Source organism: Lampris incognitus, chromosome 15 (assembly GCF_029633865.1).
Source record: "Lampris incognitus isolate fLamInc1 chromosome 15, fLamInc1.hap2, whole genome shotgun sequence".
Classification (NCBI taxonomy): Eukaryota; Metazoa; Chordata; class Actinopteri; order Lampriformes; family Lampridae; genus Lampris; species Lampris incognitus.
The window spans coordinates 22,159,092-22,183,900 of NC_079225.1; the positions used below are offsets into that span (position 1 = coordinate 22,159,092).

The 24,809-nt window shown below is 45.9% G+C and overlaps 1 protein-coding gene across 1 annotated transcript; it reads left to right on the forward strand.

Annotated features, from left to right (window-relative positions):
• Positions 1-8,769: 8,769 nt before the first annotated feature.
• LOC130125224 (N-lysine methyltransferase SMYD2-like) lies at positions 8,770-24,512 on the forward strand. Its single transcript, XM_056294727.1, has 12 exons — positions 8,770-8,965; positions 12,677-12,740; positions 13,529-13,639; positions 14,618-14,678; positions 14,821-14,945; positions 15,248-15,315; positions 19,713-19,815; positions 21,230-21,340; positions 21,586-21,706; positions 22,703-22,877; positions 23,445-23,553; positions 24,178-24,512. The coding sequence occupies exons 1-12, from the start codon at positions 8,796-8,798 to the stop codon at positions 24,259-24,261; spliced, it is 1,302 nt and encodes a 433-aa protein (XP_056150702.1). The 5' UTR covers positions 8,770-8,795; the 3' UTR covers positions 24,262-24,512.
• Positions 24,513-24,809: the final 297 nt, after the last annotated feature.

A 24,809-nucleotide genomic window follows, 5' to 3' on the forward strand; every position in this document is an offset into this window, starting at 1 on the left:
AATGCAGCTATTGCATATTAAACCATATTACATTAATTATCAAAACATCATTTGACACCTCGTAACAGTTAGCTGTTATAACATCAGATAACGTTTTTTCTCTTTTAAGAAATCAAATCACTATCTTCAAATGATTACCTGTAAATTATAAATCAGTGTATCCTTAGAGTATTTTCAAATCAGAAACATTGCAGAAACTCTTTTTTTCCCAAACACATTAACTAGTGAGAATCACTCATCACTTTAAAACCTAGTCAGACAGTCTACTGGGTGTTCGCTTGATCCTTTGCGGCCTGTCTGGCACGCCTGCCTGTATTTGTACGTCAGAGTCATGCTCGGTTTGTGGACTCTGAGTATCGGTGGCATGTGTGTGTTCTTCTGTTGCCTCTCTGATTTCTGTATCCTCGGCTTCCTATATTTCCCCCTTTTCTTGAAATGTCCCTTGTTTCAGTCTATTTCCTTCGTATCTCTTAACGGAGGTGGTGTTTCTCGAATATCGTGCTCCTGTTGGTGATTCCACTACCACTTTGTTTCCAGTCCTGCTGATGATCTTGTGCGGTGTCGCGTTGAATGTGGTGGAGAACTTGTCAGTTTTGTCCTGTCTCAGGAGAACAGTATCACCGACACTGACCTCTGACTGCTGTGCTCCTCTGTGTGGGTCTGCATACAGCTTACTCTTAGCCTTTTGCACAGTGTCACGGTCGCACACTTCCTGATCTGTGTTCACTTCAATCAGTTCAGGTAGCTTTCCTCTCATCTTTCGGTTGAAAAGCAATTCAGCAGGGCTTTCACCTGTTGATGGATGGAGGATGCTCCTGTAGATTGTCACATATTTTCTCAGTTCTTTCTTCCAATCCAGTCCCTCTGATTGAGCAATCCGAATCCTCTTCAGCAGTGACGTGTTCTGACGCTCAACTTCTCCATTGGCCTGAGCATATTTCGGTGTGGTTTTGATGTGTGTGATGCCGTTTTCCTCGCAATACAGTCTAATTTGTTCAGATCTGAACTGAGGTCCATTGTCAGACTTGATTGTGACTGGCAGTCCATGTCAACTGAATATTGACTCCAGACTGTCTATGACCCTCTCTGATGTGGTGGTGGTCATGATGTCATATTCGTAATACCGGCTGAAATAGTCTACTACCACTAAAATGGAGTGGTTAGACGGGAGAGGCCCCAGTAGGTCAACGGCGACATCCCGCCAGGGTCCATCAGGTAGCGGTGTGGGTCTCAGCGGTTCAGGTTGGTCAGGTCTAGCCACTATCGGACATCCGTGGCAGGCTTTACAGTGTCTCTCCGCAGCCCTATCCATGCCAGGCCACCACACTTTTGTCCTGAGATGCTGCTTTGTTCCCACGATACCCAGATGTCCTTCATGGGCAAGTGCAAGTGCCCGCGTCCGCAAGGCCTGTGGCAACACTATGCGTGTGCCTCTCAGAACAAGATATCCCCACTGTGCATAGCTCACTTGCAATGACAGCATACGGTTTGCATTTTTCAAAGTGTCCAGTCGCTATGGCTTTGAGTACCTCATGAAGCTCTGGGTCAGCGGCAGACGCTTCCTCCACTTCTCGGGTGGTGAGTGCTCTCGGCGTTGCGTTCACCGCCACAAACCTCACAGACTCCATCAGCTCCATGCTCATGCTTGGCCTGTCTCATATCCAGGCAAAGTCGGACATCATTTCCGGGTTTTGGAACAGTCACGACCGGATTCACCCACGGGGTGGGCCCATTCACTGGTTCAATGTCCAGATCCTCCAATTCCTTTATTCTTGACACTACTGCCCCCCGGAGGTTAAATGGAATTCGCCTGAGTGGCTGGGCTACTGGTTTGACCTCTGGGTTAATGTGTAGACTGACCTGTCTTGTTTTCAGTTTCCCAACTCCACTGAATACTTCCGGGTACTGCTGCTGGAGTGTTTGCTTCATCTCTGTGACGGCAGCAATGTCGGCACCTATTCTCAGGACGCCCAGTCGCGTCGCTGTTTCTTTTCCCAGCAGTGGTTCACCTTTCCCCGATTACAATGAATTCTGCACATTCAGTTTTGTTACCTATTGACACATCACATGTAAATGCACCCTTGACAGTTAATGGCTCACTGGAACAATATGAGTACAATTTCCTCTCTGTCTTAGGGACATAGGAATGACACTTAATGCGTTCTGCTTTCAATTTTTCCCACACATGTTCTCCCATCACATTGCTTGTTGCGCCAGAGTCAATGAGCATTTTCATGTTCACTCCCCCCCACACAGAAGTTCAGTCTCTCTGACATGTGATTGTCATTAATGGCAAATGCAAAGTCCTCCTGTTCGTCAACATTGTTCACCTTTTGTTTCACTTTCTCGCCTTTAGTGCGGCATACCTTTGCAAAGTGATCCTTACCCTGACACTTGTGGCATGTCTGGCCGCGTGCGGGGCATTTCGGATCTCAGCCAATATGATCAGAACTTCCACATCTACAGCACTTTCCGTCATTTTTATTGTCTCTGTTCGGTTTACCTTTTGTTCCGTGCTTTCCCTTTTTTCCTTTATGGTCAACTCTGTGTACAGTCTCTGGGGTAGCTCCGGTCGATGTGCACGACATGTTAGCCATTTGCTCCTTGATGCTCTTACAACGAGCGGCTATGTGCAGTGTTACTGCTAGCGTCAGCCCACGACCCTCTTCCAACAGCTTCCTGCGCACATACTCCCGATGTTCCCTTACTTAGAATAGCATCCCTTATTTGGTTATCAGAATCTCCCCCATATCCACAGTCTCTCACAGCCTGTCTCACCTGGGTTCTGGTGCATTTTTTGAAACGCGTGCCTTGCTAGCGCTGTGTTGACTTGGGGCACGAAGTATACGAAAGATCAGCGTGAGGTCACAACAACAAACAACCTTCTTCCAGGTGGCTAGCTTCGCGGACTGCAATGTTTACACAACACAGAAGGCAGAGTCGAAACCCGTCTGTAGCGAGGGGTCTGGAAGGTTTGTCCCATGTGTGTATGAAATAAAGAGCATAATAAAGTAATTTTGCGTGCAGATTAAATTAAACTATTGTTTTGTGTTCATTTTATCTTCAACTTGCTGTGTATAACGTGTGTAAACATCAATACAAAAGTTTGTTGGATTATGCTCTCTAGCCTAGCTAACGTTATTTGTGTTGGAGCCTAGTCCAACAGTGGGACATTCAGCTCAAACCGGTCTCGAGGCATAATATGCCTATGTCCCGTCTCGAGACATATCTCTCGAGACATTTGTCCACCTCTGGATGTTTTGGTCCTAACGGACATTTGGGACATTTTTGGATCGCCTAGCTGAATGAGAAGGTAAGGAAGTGTTCGCGACTAATTAATTAATAACTCTGTTGAAACAAAAATAAAGTAGTAGTCCTAGCTATAGAAAGCTGGGTGTTTCATGAACAATATTATATGTTGTAATGACGCGATCGGGGATTTACGTTACTTTGACTGATGTAAAATGTAGTTAACGTTAGCTAGCGGGTGAAACGGATACACAATCTCCCACTACACAACGGCAACAACGTTAATTTTTACCTGTAATAAAATGTCTCCCACAAAGCCGGTCATGAATGGATGGTTTCCATCCTCCTCCCAGTTAAGCACAAGCAAGTCCTCCTGGCAAAGTCACTAACTTTGTAACGTTAGCAGTGCTCTTCGTCCGTTTTACCCTCTGTACCCACAGACTTCGCTGGGTAGATTTAAATTTATCTGATGGAAAACGGAAAAAACCTAAAAACTTGTTTGCCGGGGTACATTTGGCCTTACAGCCCCACACACAGCACGATTTCGGCATTTTGAAAATGAATGTGTCTGTTCAACTAGTGCTATCTAACCGTTATGTACGTTAGCTACTAGAATCCACCCGGAAGTAGCTTGGCGCTCTTTGTTTACGAACATTCTGATCTCACGTAGTCCGTTGCATCACCAGTGTCCGGTAAAGTTGAAAAAACGTCCTGAACGTCTGGTGAAGCTAGATGTAGTAATAGTGCACGTCTTCTTTGCTTTGTAGCGTCAGGTGAATCGTCAGCCAAGATGAGCCCTTTCCGTCAGCATATAGCTCGAACGATGTTAGCCACCGCTTCCATCTGGAACCTAACGTGGCTGGCTCTGTGTAGCATGCGACATTTTGAATCCCGGAACTACCTAATGCATGTTACTACCTAATGCATGTTACCTCGTCGCCAATGTTGTATCTCTACTTTACTACTGAATTAAGCAGTTTATACAGAATTTAATCTCTATAACTTGGACGACACATCAAATTTGAGGTCTCTTGCTGGGCGCGCTGTATTGGAGAGCCAACTGGCACGAGCGTACCCACAATGCCCTTTCCACCCTGGGGGGCGTGGTAACCATAGACATGACATTATCTGCGTGAGAAACTGTTCACAACTATGAACTTTAATAAAACAAAGCATGGGTCCAGACTGAACAATGAACATCTCCAGGCTGTCAGGGTGTCCACTGCCCAGTCCCTGAAAAGAAATATGCCTCATCTGTATCAGCAGATGAAGTGCCAGGTTTCTGGCAAGAAGTAGGCTAAAAACGTAGGCTTAGGCCAGGCTACACTATTGTAACCTGTTATTTTCCTGCCCAGTGCGGGTTTCGATACGGGGTGTATCGCACCACAAGGCGACATCACTAACCGCTCGGCTAAAGGGTCGAATCTGTTAGATAGGGACTAACGTGTCTTATTAGTAGTTTACACTATGTATATATAGTTACGTATTCATGTGAAAACTCTGGGAAAAAATGTGAAATAATAATGCAAACAACTGCAGTCGTTAATATAACCTAAGTAACTGCATAGTTTTATATTTTCTTCCAAACACATCATAGCAGCCACTTTGGTGACGTCATAGCACTGAGAGACAAAACCCCTACTTGTACACAGAGATTCTCGCCGGGCGCGGTGGCGGGCGCCTGTAATCTAAGTCACTGGGAGGCTGAGGCTGGCGGATCGATTGAGCTCAGGGGCTCTGAGCTGCAGCGGACTATGCCGATCGGGTGTCCGCACTAAGTTCGGTATCGATATGGTGGTCCGGGGGGAGCTTAGGACCACCAGGTCGTCTAAAGAGGGGTGCACCGGCCCAGGCCGGCAACGGAGCAGGTCAAAGCCCCCGTGCCGCTCAGTAGTGGGATCGCGCCTGTGAATAGACGCTGTAGTGCAGCCTGAACAATACAGCGGGACCCAGTCTCTTTTGAGGGTCCCCCCCCCTCCTCCACAGTTGTAGTCAGAGTAATAGATTGTGTTTTGCGTGATAGGCAAAAAATACAACAATACATCTGCATCCTTTATTTTAAACAACTATTAATATGGGGAAATCGGGCGGAAAATTAACACTTGGGTGCCAATGGGTAGCCTTGGCATGTATGTGTGTTGCAACCCCCCCCACACACACACACATACACACGTACACGATTCAGTCAAAGTTTTAGTCACATTTTTGCATATCATATAACACAATGTGTTTTGTATGATATGCAAAAACATATACAACATCGTCATATCATACATGTAAAAAGCATATCACACAAAACACATGTCAACAGTCTAAAAATACACCTGCATCCTTTATTTTCGACAAATATTAATTTGGGGAAATCGGGTGAAAAATAAACACTTGGGTGCCAACAGGTGGCCTTGGCATGTACGTGTGTTACAACCTCATCAATATAATAACATTTGATCATAATAATGATTATTTTGCAACAATTATTTAACAAAACAAGGTAAAAAGGGGCAGGTGTGGGCCTTACAATGCTTTTCTTTTTAAATCTTAAACACTCTCAAGAATTAGGTAGCCCTGTTTCTCCACAATCAGTAGAAGGGGCCGAAGGGCCCCCCCCCCCCGTTATCCAAACCGCTTATCCTACTCAGGGTCGCAGGGATGCTGGAGCCTATCCTAGCAGTCATTGGGCGGCAGGCGGAGAGACACCCTGGGCAGGCGACCAGTCCAACACAGGGGGGCCAAGCCCAAACTGTAAAATTATGAAGAACTTAAAATGGCATCAGTTAGGAACTGTATGCTAGGGTTGGGTCTCTCTCTCTCTCTCTCTCTCTCTCTCTCTCTCTCTCTCTCTCTCTCTCTCTCTCTCTCTCTCTCTCTCTCTCTCTCTCTCTCTCTCTCTCTCTCTCTCTCTCTCTCTCTCTCGCTCTGTGTGTGTATTTGTGTGTGTGTGTGTGTGTGTGTGTGTAAGTTGCTGGACCGAGGCAGAGGTGGATACCTGCGCAAAGAGATTATTTAGAGTGCCGCTGGGGGTGCGCATGTCCCAGCAGCACTTCTTCACTGTGAGAGGGTGGGATCCGGTGGCAAGGGGGGCCCCAAGACGACCAGCACTCTTCCACAGCTGCAGGAGGCTGCCGGCGCTCCGGTCTGTCAGAGGGCCGCCAATCGTGCGCCGCCATGCACGTTGCTTTTCTCTCAGGGTGTGCTCCCCTAGCCTTTGTCGTCCTAGACTTACCCACAAGGCAGTGGGACAGTGGTTGGTCAATGCCAGGGCGTATCCACTCCACATGGGCCTGCGCATTAGACCTCTGGGGACCACTGTAGCTCCGAGATCCCCTACAGTTTAGCCAGGGACCGCAAGGTACCCAGTTACCGTGTGTGGCCACGAGGAGGCACTGCAGGAGTCTTGGCGGTAGAGAGGCTATGTACCGGCAGGGGAGACTTACGCACTCAGCTCCTCTTTTCACCCCCACAAGGAGGGCTAGCCGGCGGCAGTAGCTGAAAGCAGAGAGTAGCAAGCAGAAGCAGCATGCAGCATGCACTAACTACAAGCACTACTACCCCAGTACTGCTGCACTGACGCATCACACACGCCCTGTGCACTGCACGACTACAAAACAAAGACCTCAACCTCCACACCAAAATATCTGTCTGCTTGGCAGTTGTCATCACGACTCTCCTCTACAGCTGTGAGGCGTGGACCCTGTACAGCCACCACCTCAGGGTGCTTGAGGCCTTCCACATCAGATGCCTACAATGCATCCTGAGGATAACCTGGCGTGACCGAGTGCCCCATACTGAAATACTCCGCAAGACCAACTGCGTCAGCATGGAGGCTACCGTCACCCAGCACCAACTTCGCTGGCTCGGTCACGTCATCAGGATGCCGAAGGAGTGCTTACCATGTAAAGTGCTGTATGGCCAGCTACATCTTGGCCGCCGCTTGACAGGGGGCCAGAAAAAACGGTACAAAGACCAACTGAAGACCAGCATCAGAAATGCGGCCTGAACCCGAGCCAGCTGGAAGACACTGCCGCCCAGCGCTCCAGCTCTGTCAACAAGGGTTGCAAAAGCTCGAGGAGGATCGAGGTGATCGACGGACCAGGAGACGTCTGAAGAGACATGAAGCCAGTCAGTGGTCTCACCTGTTCTGTCTGTGGCAGACAGTGTCATTGTCATCATCGGACACGACGGACAACCTTAAGCAAGTAAGTGTGTGTAAGGCGTGATAAACACTGGGTTTTGTGTTTTTATAGGCTCTTACTGGTTTTTTACTCACTTATATTATTTCATTGTTGCATTTAAATACGGGCCCCTATCGAACATACTCAAATGAATGGATTACGTTGCAGGTGCCGGCTGTTTTCACTGAGCTTGAAAGATCCAGTTTTTCACAACAGGCACCTGCCACCTGGAATAACATGCAGGACATTCTTAAGCTTACCACATTTTTTTCCTTGGGGCAATTTAAATTTTCAATTTCATCTTATTTTATTTCCAACTGCTCTTGTTTTTAGCTGACTAATTTGCTGTAAATTCTAAATTGCTTTATTTAAGGTTTTAATATGTTAGTATTTTCCTTTTTTGTGTGTGGCTCAACTCTATTGTAAATGAGGTCTCTACCTCAGTATAGTTCCGAGTCTAAATAAAGGTTGAATGAATGATTGAAAAATATATACATACATCACCGTTTTGACGAACTTCAGGGCGATTTGACAAATCTGTATTAAAGCTATTTCATGCAACATGATACTGACTTGGGTGTCATGCCATAGGCTACATGTTTATCATGGTTGTTTCCGTGGCTTTAGCTTCTAAAGGTCACTTTGAGTTACGTTAAAACAAAAAAGTGCATCTCAAGCAGGTGGAAGGATAGAGGAATATGAGATGAGATTGGCAATTTATGCTTCTTCTTTTTTTGTACATCCACAGAGAAACGATACCAAACTAGGTGACTAATGACTTGAATGTACTGTTTGAATGGTGAAGCAGTCGCTGGGCTTCTAATAAAACTGAACTGAACGAATGTCTTGATGCATGCTCAATAGGTCAGGTAAGAAAATCAAAGAAGGTTGGATCAGTTCATCTGGATACAACGTTTATTGACAGATACGTGTCATCACTCAACTAAGTGACCTCTTCAGTCTCAGCTGACTGCAGGTTGTATTGTTTGTAAGGGTGGGGATACCTGCAATCAATTTAGACTGAAGCGGTCACTTCGATGAGTGATGAGACGTTTCTGTCAATAAACGCGTCCAGATGAACTGAAAGCGTCTTTGAGTATGATGAAAAGCGTTATATAAATACAATGCATCATTATTATTATTATTATTATTATTAACTGAACGAAGTGATTATTTGGAATTCCCACCCAAGGCTACCGTAATGACTATAATATAGGCGCATACGCTAACAGTTGAAATTACCGTAATCCTCTGAAGTGAAGCTGACCAAAAATCCTCGCCACCCCCCTCTCTCTGTTCCTATCGGACCGTCACTGTGTGCTCCCCCACCTGTTTGTGGAAAGGAAGTGTTGCGGAGAAAGCGCAGCAGGCGAAATGAAGGAAACCATCGAGGGACTCGAGAGGTTTGACAGCCCGGGCAAAGGGCGAGGTCTCCGGGTTACCAAACCTTTTAAAGTCGGGGAACTCCTTTTTTCCTGTCCGGCATACTCATGTGTGCTCTCGGTGAAAGAGAGGGGCAACTTCTGCGAGTTCTGCCTCGCCAGGTATTTCAAAAGCCGAGTAGATCAACTGTTTGTTGGCATGCTGTGATATTCATAGGAAGTAGTTCTTCATGCGTCTTGTGACATGATGCTTTAAAGTGCGCGGGGCGATCTAGGTTTGCTCATAACACACAGTCTTGTTTTATTTCCATATAATTCACTTAAGGTTTTTTTCCCCCCCTCTCATGTTGACAGAATTTTGGTCGTTTGACAGAAGTGTATTTAATTACAGACCGATGTTCAAACTAATTCATTTTTTTACGGTAGTAGTACTACTGTAAACCAGTAACCTCGTGTACATGTGCCTTAAAGATATAATATAAGATCATGAAGTCTATTAGAGGGACGATGCTCGTCTCTCTGCATGACCATGGGTAAGGATGGTGGTCCATTTATATCCTCTTAAGCACTCAAATGTATATTAAGCGTATGTAAAATGATATTGTGACTCAGATATCATTTTGTTACTATACACACACACACACACACACACACGCGCGCGCGCACACACACACACACACACACACACACACACACACACACACACACATATATATATATATATATATGTGTGTGTGCATGTATAGGCTGCAGTACACTGAACTGCTACTTTCATGAGGGGAGTCAGTAGATTGCATTGGTGCTTCTGATAAACACACACTATTGACAATCACTTTTTTATCGATTCCTTTTATCGAACAGGCTATGTTGTAATCCTATGGTGTGGGTCCCCCCTTGTTAGTACAGGTGCATGTGTTAACTTTCTATTCATCTCCCACACACAGGCCTTGAATCTGTTGGTAGACCTGATCCGTGTTTATCACTTAGTTTCTAACCTTCCTTCCCCCCATTTAGAGGGATCATGCAACTCTTTTGCATATAGGCTAGGTATTTCATCTCTGCTTGCATCGGTGTTGATAGCTGTTGTAACCAGCTTGTTTTGGTGGAAGTTTACATCGACACCATAACTTCCATTTCTACCTAGTTTACCTTCCATTGTAAACAAAAATATGGACACTTTTATGATTATTTTATTACAAAGTGTCTCACAGATTGTGTTGGTGCTCTTCGTGTGGATTTTCTGAAACATATTTTATGGATTATAGTCTTGTCCACCTATGGCAGGGGAGGAAATATGAATGATCTCTCTGGGCTCTTCACCTTGTCACCCAAACAGTTAAGAATGTGCCCTTATGAGCCAAACCGATAAGATTATCCATCTGTCAATCATACCTTATAGCTTTGTTGCATACAAACATTGTGATTTGGAAATTGGCTTCTGGTTCGGGATGCTGAACGATTACATACATGGGCACTAATTTTGGGTGATTTGGCACAAAGACGTCGAGTTCTTTCCTGTCTGGAAGAAAAGCTGATGACTCATGGTATGATGGACAGCATGCCCATAGTTGTTGCTCATTTGTTGTATTTCTGCTGCAGCTGGACAGCTTGATCCAAAATAGGGGTCACACAGGCAAAAGCATGCTGTTAAGGAAGATGTCCACTCAGTATATTTTCCAGTTACGGACACTAAGAGGATCAAGGAGCTTCATTTATTTGATAATCTGCATTTCAATTGATGATCTTAAACAGTGGTGGCACGGTGGCGCAGTGGTTAGGGTGGCAAGGTGGCGCAGAGATTAGCGTGGTAGCCTCATAGCAAGAAGGTCCTGGGTTCGAGCCCCAGGGTAGTCCAACCTTGGGGGTTGTCCTCTGTGTGGAGTTGGCATGTTGTCACCGTGTCTGCGTGGGTTTCCTCCGGGTGCTCCGGTTTCCTCCCACAGTCCAAAGACATGTAGGTCAGGTGAATCGGCTATACTCAATTATCCCTAGGTGTGAATATGTCGGCCCTGTGATGGACTGACTGGCAGCCTGTCCAGGTTGTCCCCCCGCTTGCCGCCCAATGACTGCTGGGATAGGCTCCAGCATCCCTGCAACCCTTAGAGCAGGATAAGCGGTTTGAATAATGGATGGATGGATGGATGGATCTTAAACAGTGGCACTAGATAGAGGGAGATACTCTTTAGAGGTGGCGTTCTTGCCTGTTCTATACCCTACTGTGGAAATGTGATGCTGTCCATCTGTTTAATCTTCATCATCTAAAAGTGCTCTTCTGTCTATGAGAGTTTTGTAGACTTGTTAAACTTTGTTCTCTGCAGGGTTCAGCAGTTCATACTCGGTATGGCTGACCTACAGTATCGTCTAGGGGACTCAGCATCTCTTTACATGGAAATGTGTGTTAAATGAAGTGGGTATGGATTCTTTGCAAACTTAAATTACTTTTAAAAAAGTTGAGTTGAGGGTTGTGTGTGTGTGGGGGGGGGTTCCTTCTGTATTGAAATGTCAGACTATATTTCAAAGCTGAAATATGTGACTTTTCTCCATTACTAAATGGTTATTTTATCCATCTGGACCATGGAGTCAAGTTACATAATAGTGACTGGCATCGTTGGAGATCCTCTCCAGTCTCCATATACCGATGCTGAGGGTTTTTTTTTTGTGTGGTTTTTTTGGTCTTTTTTTGACCCAGTCGTACAAACTGGTGCAGTGGCAAACGTGTGTGTTCAAAACAACTCCAGCTATGATGATTTATCGAGCGATATATGTAATCAACTGGTGCCTTGTTCCACCAGTGAAGTTATGGGAGCCCCATCATCAATGCACAACCGCTTAACCATGGAGTTTGTATCCTAAAAATGACTTTAAAACTGTCGAAGTACGCATGGAAATTTAGTTGCTTTCTATGGATCGCTAATGCATCAATGGCCAACAAACTTACTATCATCCATGACCGTAGGGCTTGACACTGGACAAAACCTCATGGATAACAACCCAAGTCCAGGTGTGTAGGTGGATGGGATGAGCCTGATTTTACTTGGTTTGGCTTCTCACACATTAAGGGTCTGGCTCAACTCTATAGTGCTGGGGCTGTTGAATTTCCTCTGCGCTGTGTGGTGTGATAGGACAGACAGCTGCTCCACCATAAGGTCAGATCTATTAATACCAGAGTATGTTTCTAAGCTGTCGGTTGCTGTCAGCTACAAGAAAAACTTGACTAGAAACTCCTGGTCCTGGTCCAACTCTGACTCTGGAAGAGATGGAAGAGGATGTGAAACCGGCATCCCTCATCGCATGGACACATATGCATCACACACACACACACACACACACACAGGACCGAGTAGTGATGTATGAGTAAAGAGCGACAGACCTCACGTGTCTTTAAGTTGATGTGTCAATTTGTTTTATGCTACTGATGTAGATCATTTCATAGACAGCAGTTGCTGACTGTGATTCAGATCCATTTGTTGAATATTCTGATATTCTCCAAAACAGTTTCTGTTGTTTTTCGTAAGATCATGGATGGTTCAACCTAGATTCTCGATCATGAACAAGACGTTCTCAGTATTCGAGACAATCGAGCCAGAGTCTCAGGAACACTGACTAGCGCTGCCCTATTCATGAGAAATGGGAGACGCCAGTGGAGCAGGGAGGTAGATAAACTGATCTTTCTGGATGCGTAGTTTGCATTTATCATTGCTTGTGAAATTAATTTCAGTGCTATAAAAATCTAGATCATAACGCTGTAAAAACTTGAACCAATATAACAACCACACAGTCCCCAAGAAGGTCTGCAGTCTTTATCTTTGGACCACTTTGCAGTGTGTTCTACATAATCCATTGTTTATAAACCCAATGTTTTGTCGTTTTAAGGAAGAAGGGCTTGGCAAGATGTGGGAAGTGCAAGAAAGCCCTCTATTGCAATGTGAACTGCCAGGTAGGAACCATGTGAATGTGGAGGAGGAAGAGGAGGAGGAAGAGAAGGAGGAAGAGGGTAGCTGTGGGGTCCTTTTGAATAGCTGCAAGAATATAAGGGAACCACGAGAGAAGGGAATGTAGCCTTAATGCTCACAAGCAATATCCATGCATGCGAATTAAACAGTATTTCAGAGTGCGGGGTGGGGAAGAGGGAGGGCTGGTATGAAATAAAGAGATATATAAGAGTAATTTGTGTCTTTAAATTCATATTAAAAGGCGATAACTTAACAAATTTAACACCAATCATAAGAGCCATGCAGAACAGCCTGTGGCGTAAGAGTGATATATTGCCATGCAGAACAGCCTGTGGCGTAAGAGTGATATATTGCCAGTGGAGATTTGGGGAGCTAATCCAACAAGGTATCAGTGGTTTGTCACTGAGCCATGCAACAGCAGGAGAGAGGAAACAAAGCCTCTGAGGAAATGGCCACCTTACATTTGGAGAGGTAAATGAGCGAGGGCAATATTAGATTAGCATGGTGGCATTCAGCGTGTCTGCAGTAATACTACACTATAGTTAGCATAGCTCTTTGCATCATATACCAGCTGTTGGGCTTTGTTGCAGTTGGCCTTAGCCTTGAGCGCCCACGCTGCATTGTACAATGTGGTGTGCATGCTTTCAGTTAATTCTGTCTTATTATACAAGAGCTACTTATGTATCAACCACCCTGTTGCTCATCTAAGTCTCTGTGTGTTGTGTGTGTGTGTGTGTGTGTGTGTGTGTGTGTGTGTGTGTGTGTGTGTCAGAAAGGGGACTGGGCCATGCACAAGCTCGAGTGCGCTGCAATGACTGCCTTTGGACCAAACTGGTGTCCATCTGAAACGGTGCGTCTGGTGGCCAGAATCCTTGCCAGGAAGGTGAGTGATTGTATTAACCAGGGAGGCAAATAGCGCATGCCAGGAATCAGGAACACTATGTCGTTTCCCCCAGCCCACAGCAGTGCAACACAAAGACAAAACTAAAAGAACTACAAGAACACACATATCCAAAATAACACATATCCAAACTAACACATATATCCAATAAACAAAAAAATCACTGTCTAAGGGAATGAACTTCTGGCAGGATGACTGTCGGAACTGCCGGTCTGCATGGGCTAGAAGTTAGCTTAGCCTGCCCTGCGTCCGCATCCTGTCAGACCACCCACGGTGTATCCTCTTCGGGCACAGCTCTGGGCAGGGCTGTGGTCCTTGGGCCCACCCGACCCAACAGACCAGGCTCTGTCAGCTGATCCAACGCCAGCTCTCCCAGCCAGACACCCTCGACACACCTCCCCGCACTCCACACAGTGACACTAAAAACACAGTCAACGCCGAGCAAGGCCGCCTCTAGACCGCCCTCGGTGTTATCGGAACTGCCGGTCTGCATGGGCTAGCAGTTAGCTTAGCCTGCCCCACTTCCGCGTCCTGTCAGACCACCTCGATGTTACCTCCTTGGGCACAGTTCCGGACAGGGCCGTGGTCCCTGGGCCCACAGGACGCAGCCGACCAAGCTCTCCCAGCCGATCCAGTGCCAGCTCTCCCAGCCATCAAACGGAGACAAAACTTAGACGCAGAGGGGACAAAGACACTGCATGGACAGTACTGGGTGAGGCTGCCGCATTGTGAATTTGCGCCGCCATCTTCCCACACCAGTACTGGGTGAAGCTGCCGCAAACATGAATTCACCTCACACTGGAAGTGGAATGTGTCATTCAATTGCAGAAGATGATGTTTTTGTTTTTTGTATTTTTGCACACCAGCACAGTGAAGACACTGTCTCTTTCACCATCTGTTTGTTGTATCACCCCCTGTATGTTCTTCTGCTGTGAATTTTATCAATACATGTCTCTACAGAAATCACAAAAAGAAAGATGTGCGTCTGAAAAGCTGTTGCTGATTGGAGACATGGAATCCCGTGAGTTTCTGATTGCTCAGAAACACAAACGCACACACGCGCATCATAAATACCACCACAGAATACACATAATGGCCTTTTCGATGACAAGTGTAGACATGTATGCTTAGCTTATCTCTCCCCATCGCTCCTTCTTTAACAGATGTGGAGGATGTAGATAATGCCTGGAGAGAGGTGAATGAGGGAGATATTGCTAGTCTTCATCGCTTCTACTCCAAACACCTGGCGTTTCCTGATCACCGTGATCTTCTCACACTCTTCTCCCAGGTAGAACACACACACGCACGCACGCACGCACGCACGCACGCACGCACGCACGCGCACACACACACACGTACATATATCTATACAGGGGCTTCTTCAAACAGCTATAACACAAAATGCCTATTGTCACACACATGCTGCTGTCTCACTCCTCCAGCGTTAGGATCTAGTTTACCATTGACTACTGTCATAGGAGGAAGACTTATACAACTTATTATAAACCCAACAGGGAAATTACTTTATACATTAAGATGTACACCAGCAGCGATTCCTATTTATCTGCCCCCTCCTTTCAAATTTTACAGGTTGCGTGTAATGGTTTCACTGTGGAAGATGAAGAACTGTCTCATATAGGGACTGCGGTGTACCCAGAGTAAGAAGGAAAACACAAACACACACACATTCACATGGAGCACGTGGCATGTTTCTCTATCATCATGCTGGCATTGTTTTGAAGCGGAGTGGTTGTACAAGTACACATGTAATAAATCGTGACTTTTTAATCAAAGCTATTTTATTAGAGTCAAAATGAATATATTAAAGTGACCGGCCAGACTTAAATGAATAGTTGGCTGTTTGGCCAGCAGCTGGCAGTTATGGAAGGCTCTAGACACACACATACAATACACTGATAAGACAAAACATTAAAACCACCTGCCTAATATTGTGTAGGTCCCCCTCGTGCCACTAAAACAGCTCTGATCCGTCGAGGCATGGACTCCACAAGACCTCTGAAGGTGTCTTCTGGTATCTGGCACCAAGACGTTAGCAGCAGATCCTTTAAGTCCTGTAAGTTGCGAGGTGGAGCCTCCATGGATCGGACTTGTTTTTCCAGCACATCCCACAGATGCCCGATCAGATTGAGATCTGGGGAATTTGGAGGCCAGGGTAACACCTTAAACTCTGTCATGTTCCTCAAACCATTTCTGAACAATGTGTGCCATGTGGCAGTGCACATTATCCTGCTGAAAGAGGCCACTGACATCAGGGAATACCATTGTAATGAAGGGGTCATCATGGGCACTCTGACCGGTCTGCGGCTACGAAGCCCCATACACAACAAGTTGTGATGCACTGTGTGTTCTGACACATGTGAATCATAGCGGCATTAACTTTTTCAGCAATTTGAGCGACAGTAGCTTTTCTGTGGGATTGGACCAGACGAGCTAGCCTTCGCTCCCCACGTGCATCAACCTTGAGTGCCCATGACCCTGTTGCCAGGTCAGTTGTCCTTCCTTGGACCACTTTTGGTAGGTACTGACCACTGCTAACCAGGAACAACCCACAAGACCTGTTGTTTTGGAGGTGCTCTGACCCAGTTGTTTAGCCATCACAATTTGGCCCTTGTCAAAGTCCCTCAGATCCTTACACTTGTCCATTTTTCCTTCTTCCAAAACATCAACTTCAACAACTGACTGTTCACCTGCTGCCTAATATATGCCACCCCTTGACAGGTGCCGTTGTAACGGGATAATCAATGTTATTCACTTACCTGTCAGTGGTTTTAATGTTTTGGCTGATTGGTGTATAGACAGAAGTCATGCTTTCGCTAACACGCGTTGCAACCCATCAAGTTCAAGTATGTTTGTCGTGTTTTTACATGCAGTTCCTGCCCAGTGTTCACTGACTGGCTTTAGGAAAGGCCAAGCGGTTACTGAAACGTGTACTTGGAACAGTGCAGGTTGCCAACACCAACGTTAGCAGTTTAAATACCCTGAGCAGCTAAGAAATTCTGAGCAAGTCCCACAACGATTGCTGCCGAAGTGCCTTGGGGCAAACCATGTCAGTCCCAGTCATCAGTAAAGGTGTAAAGTGGTCCCTTAAAAATGTCATAGTCTATTCTTTTATTTTTAAATGGTCCTTTTCTAGAATTCTAACTCCTTATTGTGAATATAAGCCATTTGTTGTTTAAATGTTGGTACAAATAACTAGGCTATATGGCATAATCTGTAATTGTAGGGACCTCCCCCCCCATTTTGGAAAATGTTTCATCCCACTGCTTTGCATGAGGACCAGTGAAATCAAAATCAGTGTTCCAAGAAAGGAAGGAAAGAAAGAAAGAAAGGAATAGAACTCAAGTGTTGGGCAGCTTTTCTTTTTTCTTCTTGGTGGGTAGAAGTTGCTTTGCACCGTGCATGCACGCTGCCAGCACAACACAGTTAATTGGCAGTTATATTACTTTAATAGTAAACCAATACATGTGGGTAAGATTTCTTTTCTACCCAGAATTCCTCCATTATTCTTCAAAATACATAAGAAACCGTGCATGAAAGCATTGTGTCAGATTATTCAGTGGGTGACGGCTGGCTGACGAATAATTTTTTTTGAAGAGAATACTCAGAGGTGACAACTTTGTAGTTTAAAGTGGTTTATTAAGATGTGTGATGGAAGAGAGCCAGCATCCTCAGGTGGCTGCTCAAATAAGTGAGGCTTATGTGCAAAATGAGATAGCATGTGTAAGATAAGTTATAGCTGAGATGGAGTCTTTCTCGGCCATAACCAGAGGATGTTTGTGGCGCTCTAAATGCTATTTAATCAGGCCTTTAATAAAATTATGTTTTGAACCTACTGTGTCTTTTTACCTGAAAGGCACCATATTCTTATAATGTATTGTAAGATACATTATAAGTTTGTGATTTGGCCAATTATGGTCTGATCAGTAGAAAACTGTTGTTAAAAAAAACTAAACAAAATTCTAGCTCATTATTTTGTCTGCTTCTGGTGTGGGAAGATGGCGGTGCAAATTCACGTTTGCAGCAGCCTCACCCAGTACCGTCCATGCAGTGTCTTTGTCCACATCTGCATCTAAGTTTGTGTCTTCGTTTGATGGCTGGGAGAGCTTGGTCTGCTGCGCCCTGTTGGCCCAGGGACCACGGCCCTACCTGGAGCTGTGCCCGAAGAGGAAACACCGAGCGAGGTCTGACAGGACACGGAAGCGGGGCAGGCTAAGCTAACTGCTAGCCCATGCAGACCGGCAGTCCCAATAACACCGAGGGCAGTTGGCGGCGGCCTCGCCAAGCCTTGACTGTGTTTTTGGTGTGGTCGTGTGGCGTGCGGGGAGGCGTGTCGAAGGTTCCATGCAGACCGGCAGTTCTGACAGTCATCCTGGCTGGCGTTCATTCTCCTGGATGGGGATTTTTATTTTATTTATTTTTTGTTTAGATACATGTGTTAGTTTGGATATATATGTGTTCCTGTAGTTCTTGTAGCATTTGGATATGTGATTTTGTCTTTGTGCTGCACTGCTGTGGGCTGGGGAAATGATGTTTCGTTTCATTTCATGTGCACAAGTGCATGAAATGACAAAGTGTTTCTGATTCTGATTCTGTTATTAATCTGTTTTTTCCATTAATTGCTTTTTTGCATTTCTATTCTCATATGCAGAGGTTATAAACACTATTTTATGCAAGTGCAGTAGCGGTGCATATGATCTGGTCTTCTCTGCACCTTCATTTACACTTAATAGAAGCTGAACAGGAACACAGACCAGCCAGAGGAGGGGGCAGCACCAACACACTAACACTTTAGCATTGCGGTCAGTGATGAGCAAGGCTCACATAAGAAGGGACTGAGGAAGAGGAGCAAAGTAAGAGCCGATTGTCTCTTGTTCCTCACAGATGGAGGTGTTTTGTTGAGCCCACCTCTGTGTGCATGCTTTGATGAAGGCTACAGGCCGAAATGCGTTAGCGTTTTTTTACGCTTGCAGTTGTGAATGAGAAAATGAAAAGACATAGTAACTAGATACTTTTTAATTTTGATCAGAGTACTCTCGTCTCATCTCTTGGGAAGCAATGCACAAGTTAATCGGAGCACCCAGCTTTATTTCAGCCAAAAAGAGCAGCACACCTGTTTTTTTCCTTCTGTTTTGCAGATATATAGAGAAGTGTTGGGAAAGGATTCAGAGGAAGATTTCTTTTTTTTATTAGATGATCCAGGACTGCAGCTAAATAGATGTAGATATTTATGACAAAACTTGCCATAAGAGAAAAATATAATACTCTAATTGTAACTGACACATACAACATGCTGCATGCTATAGTTCATCCTTGTGTATATATCTGAAGATTGTTGAGTTGTAGTGTTGCTAAGTACACAGAGAGAGCCACGAAACCGGAGTCAGTTTCCATGTATGTGCAAACCTACATGGCCAATAAACTTGATTTTGGTTCTGATTCTGAAACAGGGCAATTAAAAAAAAAGAGCACGTTTGGTCAATAAGCCATAGGAAATGGTGGAAAGATTAAAAAAAAAAGATTGAATAAAAGCGAGAGGATATGCCTACTCTCTGGGCTGTGATGCTCAGGTCTTTCAGAACTGAACTGCAAGAAATAACCCCAAATATATTCCCAGCCTACCAGAAAAGAGCAACCTCCCTGTACAGCTGTTTGGTGATAAAATCTGATCCCTGCCATGACTGAGACTGTTTGGTTTGTCTACGCCCACACAGTTCTTTGCTGGGCTGTTTCCAGCCTGCCGCCGTGGTGGCCGCCAGGTCATGATGTACTATTTCAGAGAAACTCAAGATCCTGCACAATTATAACAGGGTTTATACTACCCAATGACAATCCTCCAACCTGTCATCTTTCTACACACTCCTTTACTCACTGCTTCTCTCTGATGCAAGACAGTGAAGGTAGATCATCTCTGTCTGTCTCGCTCTTTTCTCTCTCCATCACTCTCGTCCTCCCTCCTTCTCTGTCTCACTGCACCTCTCTCTGTGTGTGTCTTTGTTTCTGTTTTCACCTCCTCCTCTGCTTTTCTTCCTCCTAGCGTGGCCCTGATAAACCACGGCTGCCTGCCCAGCGTCATCGTCACGTACAGGGGGACGGTGGCCGAGGTGAGGGCGGTGCAGGACATGAAGCCTGGAGATGAGGTGAGCAGACTGTGGGGTGGGGTTGGCACACCGGAGCCACGTCAGTTGCTCAGATTTCAGATTTATTATCACTTGCTGCTGCAGATTTTTTTAGACATTGCATGCACCACAAATATTAGGGTACTATTTGTAAGTACCGCACAAGACATTTACTGCTGCAGATGTTGTTTTTCCTTTCTATTGTTGCTTCAAATAGATGAGCAGTCGTCTTTTTTTAAAGCAAAGGGCAGAACCAATGCTTTGTATTGAAAACGTACTTAAAATGCAATACAAAACAAGCCACAGAAAACTGCGGTGGTCCTAAACTTGTATCATTAATTTTGCATAGTGCACAGGAGCATCTTTGCATGCATTCACCAAACCAAAAAGGGACCGGAAGTCACGGGGTGTGAGCACAAATGTGCTTTGTGAAATCACTGAGTTCAACATGGAGACACGAGACATCAGCCTTATTGTTCTCTTTAATTTCATGTCATCAAATCCTGCTATGTGAGAAATGTGAAATTTTACCTCCTGGTTTTATCTGGGTCTCGGAACAAAGACTTAAATGGTTTTGTTGCCGGTCTCAGTCTCTGCTGAGGCAGTCTTGAACTCAGCTGTCAGACATCACAACTTTGCACTCGGCGGATAGGCCTTGTCAATGGAGTGTCTTATTCTGAGGCGGTGACAGGAGCATGAAACGCTGGCGGGAGAAAGAGCGGAGGTCTCTGGGGGTCTACAGGGTCATCAGCGGACTTCCTGGGCAGTGTGTCAAGACAGCACTTTTGGGGCACCCAGGTGGCATAGCGGTCTGATCCGTTGCCTACCAACACAGGGCTCGCCGGATCGAATCCCAGTGTTACCTCCGGCTTGGTTGGTCGACCCTACAGACACAATTGGCCGTGTCTGCGGGTGGGAAGCCAGATGTGGGTAAGAGTGGGGTAATTGGCTGAGTACAACTGGGGAGAAAAAAGGGGGAAAACATAAAAAAAAGACAGCACTTTTGTAGAGTTGTGGTATGTGAGTAAGAGTGTCGTGTGTGTGTGTGTGTGTGTGTGTGTGTGTGTGTGTGTGTGTGTGTGTGTGTGTGTGTGTGTGTGTGCGTGCGTGCGTGCGTGTGTAGGCACGCCCGCATGCACATTTGGGGTGTATAATGGATACAGGGTTTGTGGAGTGAGGAAACAGCAGCTGGTTAAAGTGGCCTTTGGGGTTATTTTCAGATGTGACCTTTAACCTTGGGGTTTTAAGAGCTCTGCAGCAGGGAACTGACTCGTGAGACAATCCACCAACTTAAAAACACCCTAATGGAGCCCACTGGAGGGGGAGGAGGGGATGGGGTGAGGTGTTAGCCTCAGTGTGATTTACAGACAATATCTGCTTTGTTTGCATGTGTGTGTGTGTGTGTGTGTGTGTGTGTGTGTGTGTGTGTCTCCAGCTGCTCATCAGCTACATAGACCTCCTCTACCCAACAGATGACCGCAACAACAGGCTGAGAGACTCGTACTACTTCACCTGTGACTGCCAGGAATGTAAAACCAAGTCCAAAGTAAGAGTCCGTATTCAAACTGCTGCAAAATATAAAGCGGCATGTTTGGCACGGTAGTGTAAATCACCCCATCGCGTACTCAAGGGAAGAGTGCAGCTTAAGCACCTCTTGTCAAGAAATCTTCCAAATAGCTAAAGCAATTTCCAGTTGTTCCTCCCTGTGTGCATCTATGCTCCGTAACGATTTGATGATGCTTGGTTTAATGGTCAGCCTCTGCTGTGTACCCCGACTCCACTCCCCTACAGGACAAGCTGAAGTTGAAGGCGCGTAAGAAGAACGACCCCGTCGCGCCAGAGGCCGTCAGCAACATGGTGCGCTACGCTAGGAACGCCATCAGAGAGTTCAGAGCCGCCAAACACGAGAAATATATCCTTTAGTGTTGTTCGTTTTAAAGATCTCCGCTTAAGTTCCCCACTGGATGTGTTTGGAGCAGTTGTCGTGTCACCGAAAGCGACGCGTAGCCAGCCAGCAGTAGGAAAGTGCAGAAGACAAACTGCGTTAAACTTCAGGTGAGTATCACACACACAACGGATAGAAAGCTCTTCAGCTGAGGAAGTCCAGGCCGTTTTGTAATGGTTGATGTCCTGAACTCTTTAACCACGCACTCTTATCATGCTGAAATAATTGGTTTTAATGCAAACGGGCATAGTTGGTTTGCATTTTGGGCATTCTTAAATGTAGGGGCGTCCGGGTGGTGTGGCGGTCTATTTCGTTGCCTACCAACATGGGGATCGCCGGTCCGAATCCCCGTGTTACCTCCGGCTTGGTCGGGCGTCCCTACAGACACAATTGGCGGTGTCTGCGGATGGGAAGCCGGATGTGGGTATGTGTCCTGGTCACTGCACTAGCGCCTCCTCTGGTCGGTCGGGGTGCCTGTTCGGGGGGGAGGCGGAACTGGGGGGAATAGCGTGATCCTCCCACGCGCTACGTCTCCCTGGTAAAACTCCTCACTGTCAGGTGAAAAGAAGCGGCTGGCGACTCCACGTGTATCGGAGGAGGCATGTGGTAGTCTGCAGCCCTCCCCGGATCGGCAGAGAGGGTGGCGCAGCAACCGGGACAGCTCGGAAGAGTGGGGTAATTGGCCAAGTGCAACTGGGGAGAAAAAGGGAAAAAAGAATCATGTGATCTTATGCTGAAATAATTGATTTTAATGCAAAAAGGTGTGCTTGGTTTGCATTTTGTGCATTCTTAAATGTTACTTCCAGTATTAACTACCTCGTAGCTTGCTTTGCAACGTGTTGTCTGCTTCAAGAAAGAAGTCCCCGAAGGCTCTTTGCTGTAAGATCAGGTTCAGGGGCCCAATAGCTTCGGGTTTTTTTTTAGCGTCAGCATGTTATGCGTGCAGCCTTGACTCTCTGGCACCTCCAGATGAACTGTTGGAGATGTGCGAGCACAGCTTAGAGAAGATGGGAGCTGTGTTCGATGACTCCAGTGTCTACATGCTCCACATGCTGTATCAGGCAATGGGGGTGTGCATCTACATGGGAGACTGGGAGGGAGCCATCAGCTATGGAGAGAAAATCATCAAACCTTACAGGTACTGTTTAACGCCTTGTCTATACCGAGAACTAGGAAAACTGATCAGCTTGCCCTGTAGGATCCTAACTTCATGTTTTGATACATCCATTTGCAAATAATGTCAAACACTGCAGACTTGGGAAGCAAATAAATCTAATCAGGAAGGCCAAAAAGATGTTCTGACCTGTCACTCCTTGTGAATTGTATAAAGTTATAAAGTAAAAAAAAATAATGTAAAAACAAAAGAGAAAAAAATTGTCTAACAAAAATGAGTCAGAAAATTGCCTTCTTAGACCTCAAGACCCATATCCCTAAAATGCAAATGGAAAATGGCTGCAAAATGCAAGTGTGGTTATAATTTTACATGTCCTAGAATATGAAACTTTTCCACGTTGACAGTATTTATGAACAAACTTGACTGGATTGAGAAGAAAATGGTTTAAGCAAAGCTGCAGGAGGACAAATAAAAACTGGTGTCTTGTGATCATCTTCTAATTTCGCAGGGCAAATGACTCTCTCGGGATTTGTCGACTATTCTGCTGTATTTGAAAGCAACCTCTCTTTCTTTTTCCCTTGTTTTGTGCAGCGCGTTGTACCCACCCTTCTCTCTGAATGTGTCCTCCATGTACCTGAAGCTGGGAAGACTCTACATGGGGATGGAGAAGAGGTCTATGGGCCTCACTTGTTTCAAGAAGGTACCACAGTGTTTTACATGAGGCTGTCGCACACAATGTGGCCCACCAAGCACTTTATATCACAGAGGGATGGAGGCATTTTACTGCATTAGTGACAGTTTTACAACAGAAATTAAATATCTGTACTCTGTGGTGACTACATCTGATTTTATGGGGTAAGTGTAGCAGCCTATTCTGTTGCCTACCAACACGGAGATTGCCAGTTCGAATCCCCATGTTACCTCTAGCTTGGTTGGGCGTCCCTACAGACACAATTGGCCGTGTCTGCGGGTGGGAAGCCAGATGAGGGTGTGTGTCCTGCTCGTTGCACTAGCGCCTCCTCTGGTCGGTCAGGGCACCTGTTCGGGGGGGGGGGGCTGGGGGGAATAGCGTGATCCTCCCACACGCTACGTCCCCCTGGCGAAACTACTCACTCTCAGGTGAAAAGAAGCGGCTGGTGACTCCACATGTATCGGAGGAGACATGCGGTAGTCTGCAGCCCTCCCCGGATCGGCAGAGGGGATGGAGCAGCAACCGGGACGGCTCGGAAAAGTGGGGTAATTGCCCGGATACAATTGGGGAGAAAAAGGGGGGGGGGGAGCCAAAAAAAAATCTGATTTTATGTGTCTGTGTGCATTTGTACAGGCGATGGCCATTATGGAGGTGGCTCACGGCAAGGCTCACCCCTACCTGGCAGAGTTGCGTAAAGAGATGACACAGCAAAAGTGAAGGCAACATAACAACCCTAATGGACTGCATACACTCCCATGGATAGTTTTATTGAACTAAAGGCACTTTCTTCGCTCTTTGGTATTATTTCAAGGACAGAGAGATTTTTACCCTCAATGTGAGCTAGCTGTTTGGACAGTCCCAGATTTTCATGTATGGATAGTATAACAGTTGTCGAGTTTAGACTACTTTTCTACAAAGCAAATGTTAATGTTGGTATGTGGATATCGTGTGAATATTAAAACTCGTAAAGGGCGTTTAACTCCTGTTTTGGGCCTGACCTTTTCCAAACCGCTGCGTTTTGTGGGCCGTGTGACTGACATGTCAGCTGTGTGCTTGACTTTCGCCGATCTCAGGCTGTTTAGATGTTTTGTGTGTGGGTCAGCGCCACAAAGCCACCTTCAGCCGATGAGGCCAGCTGCTTCGTCACCTGGGGCCTATTAGGAGCCAGGGAACGTGACCCCGCCACAATGGTGCGTTGTGGTGCAGCGTTAGTCTTTGCATTAACACCTCGTGTGAGTGCTGTGTGTTAAATCATATCCCAAACA

Bases quoted from the DNA above. Each gene is read 5' to 3' on its own strand.
- LOC130125224 (XM_056294727.1), top strand. From the start codon at position 8,796: ATGAAGGAAACCATCGAGGGACTCGAGAGGTTTGACAGCCCGGGCAAA. The intron at 19,816-21,229 runs GTGAGCAGACTG...GTGTGTCTCCAG, and splicing joins ACATGAAGCCTGGAGATGAG to CTGCTCATCAGCTACATAGA. The intron at 21,341-21,585 runs GTAAGAGTCCGT...ACTCCCCTACAG, and splicing joins AATGTAAAACCAAGTCCAAA to GACAAGCTGAAGTTGAAGGC.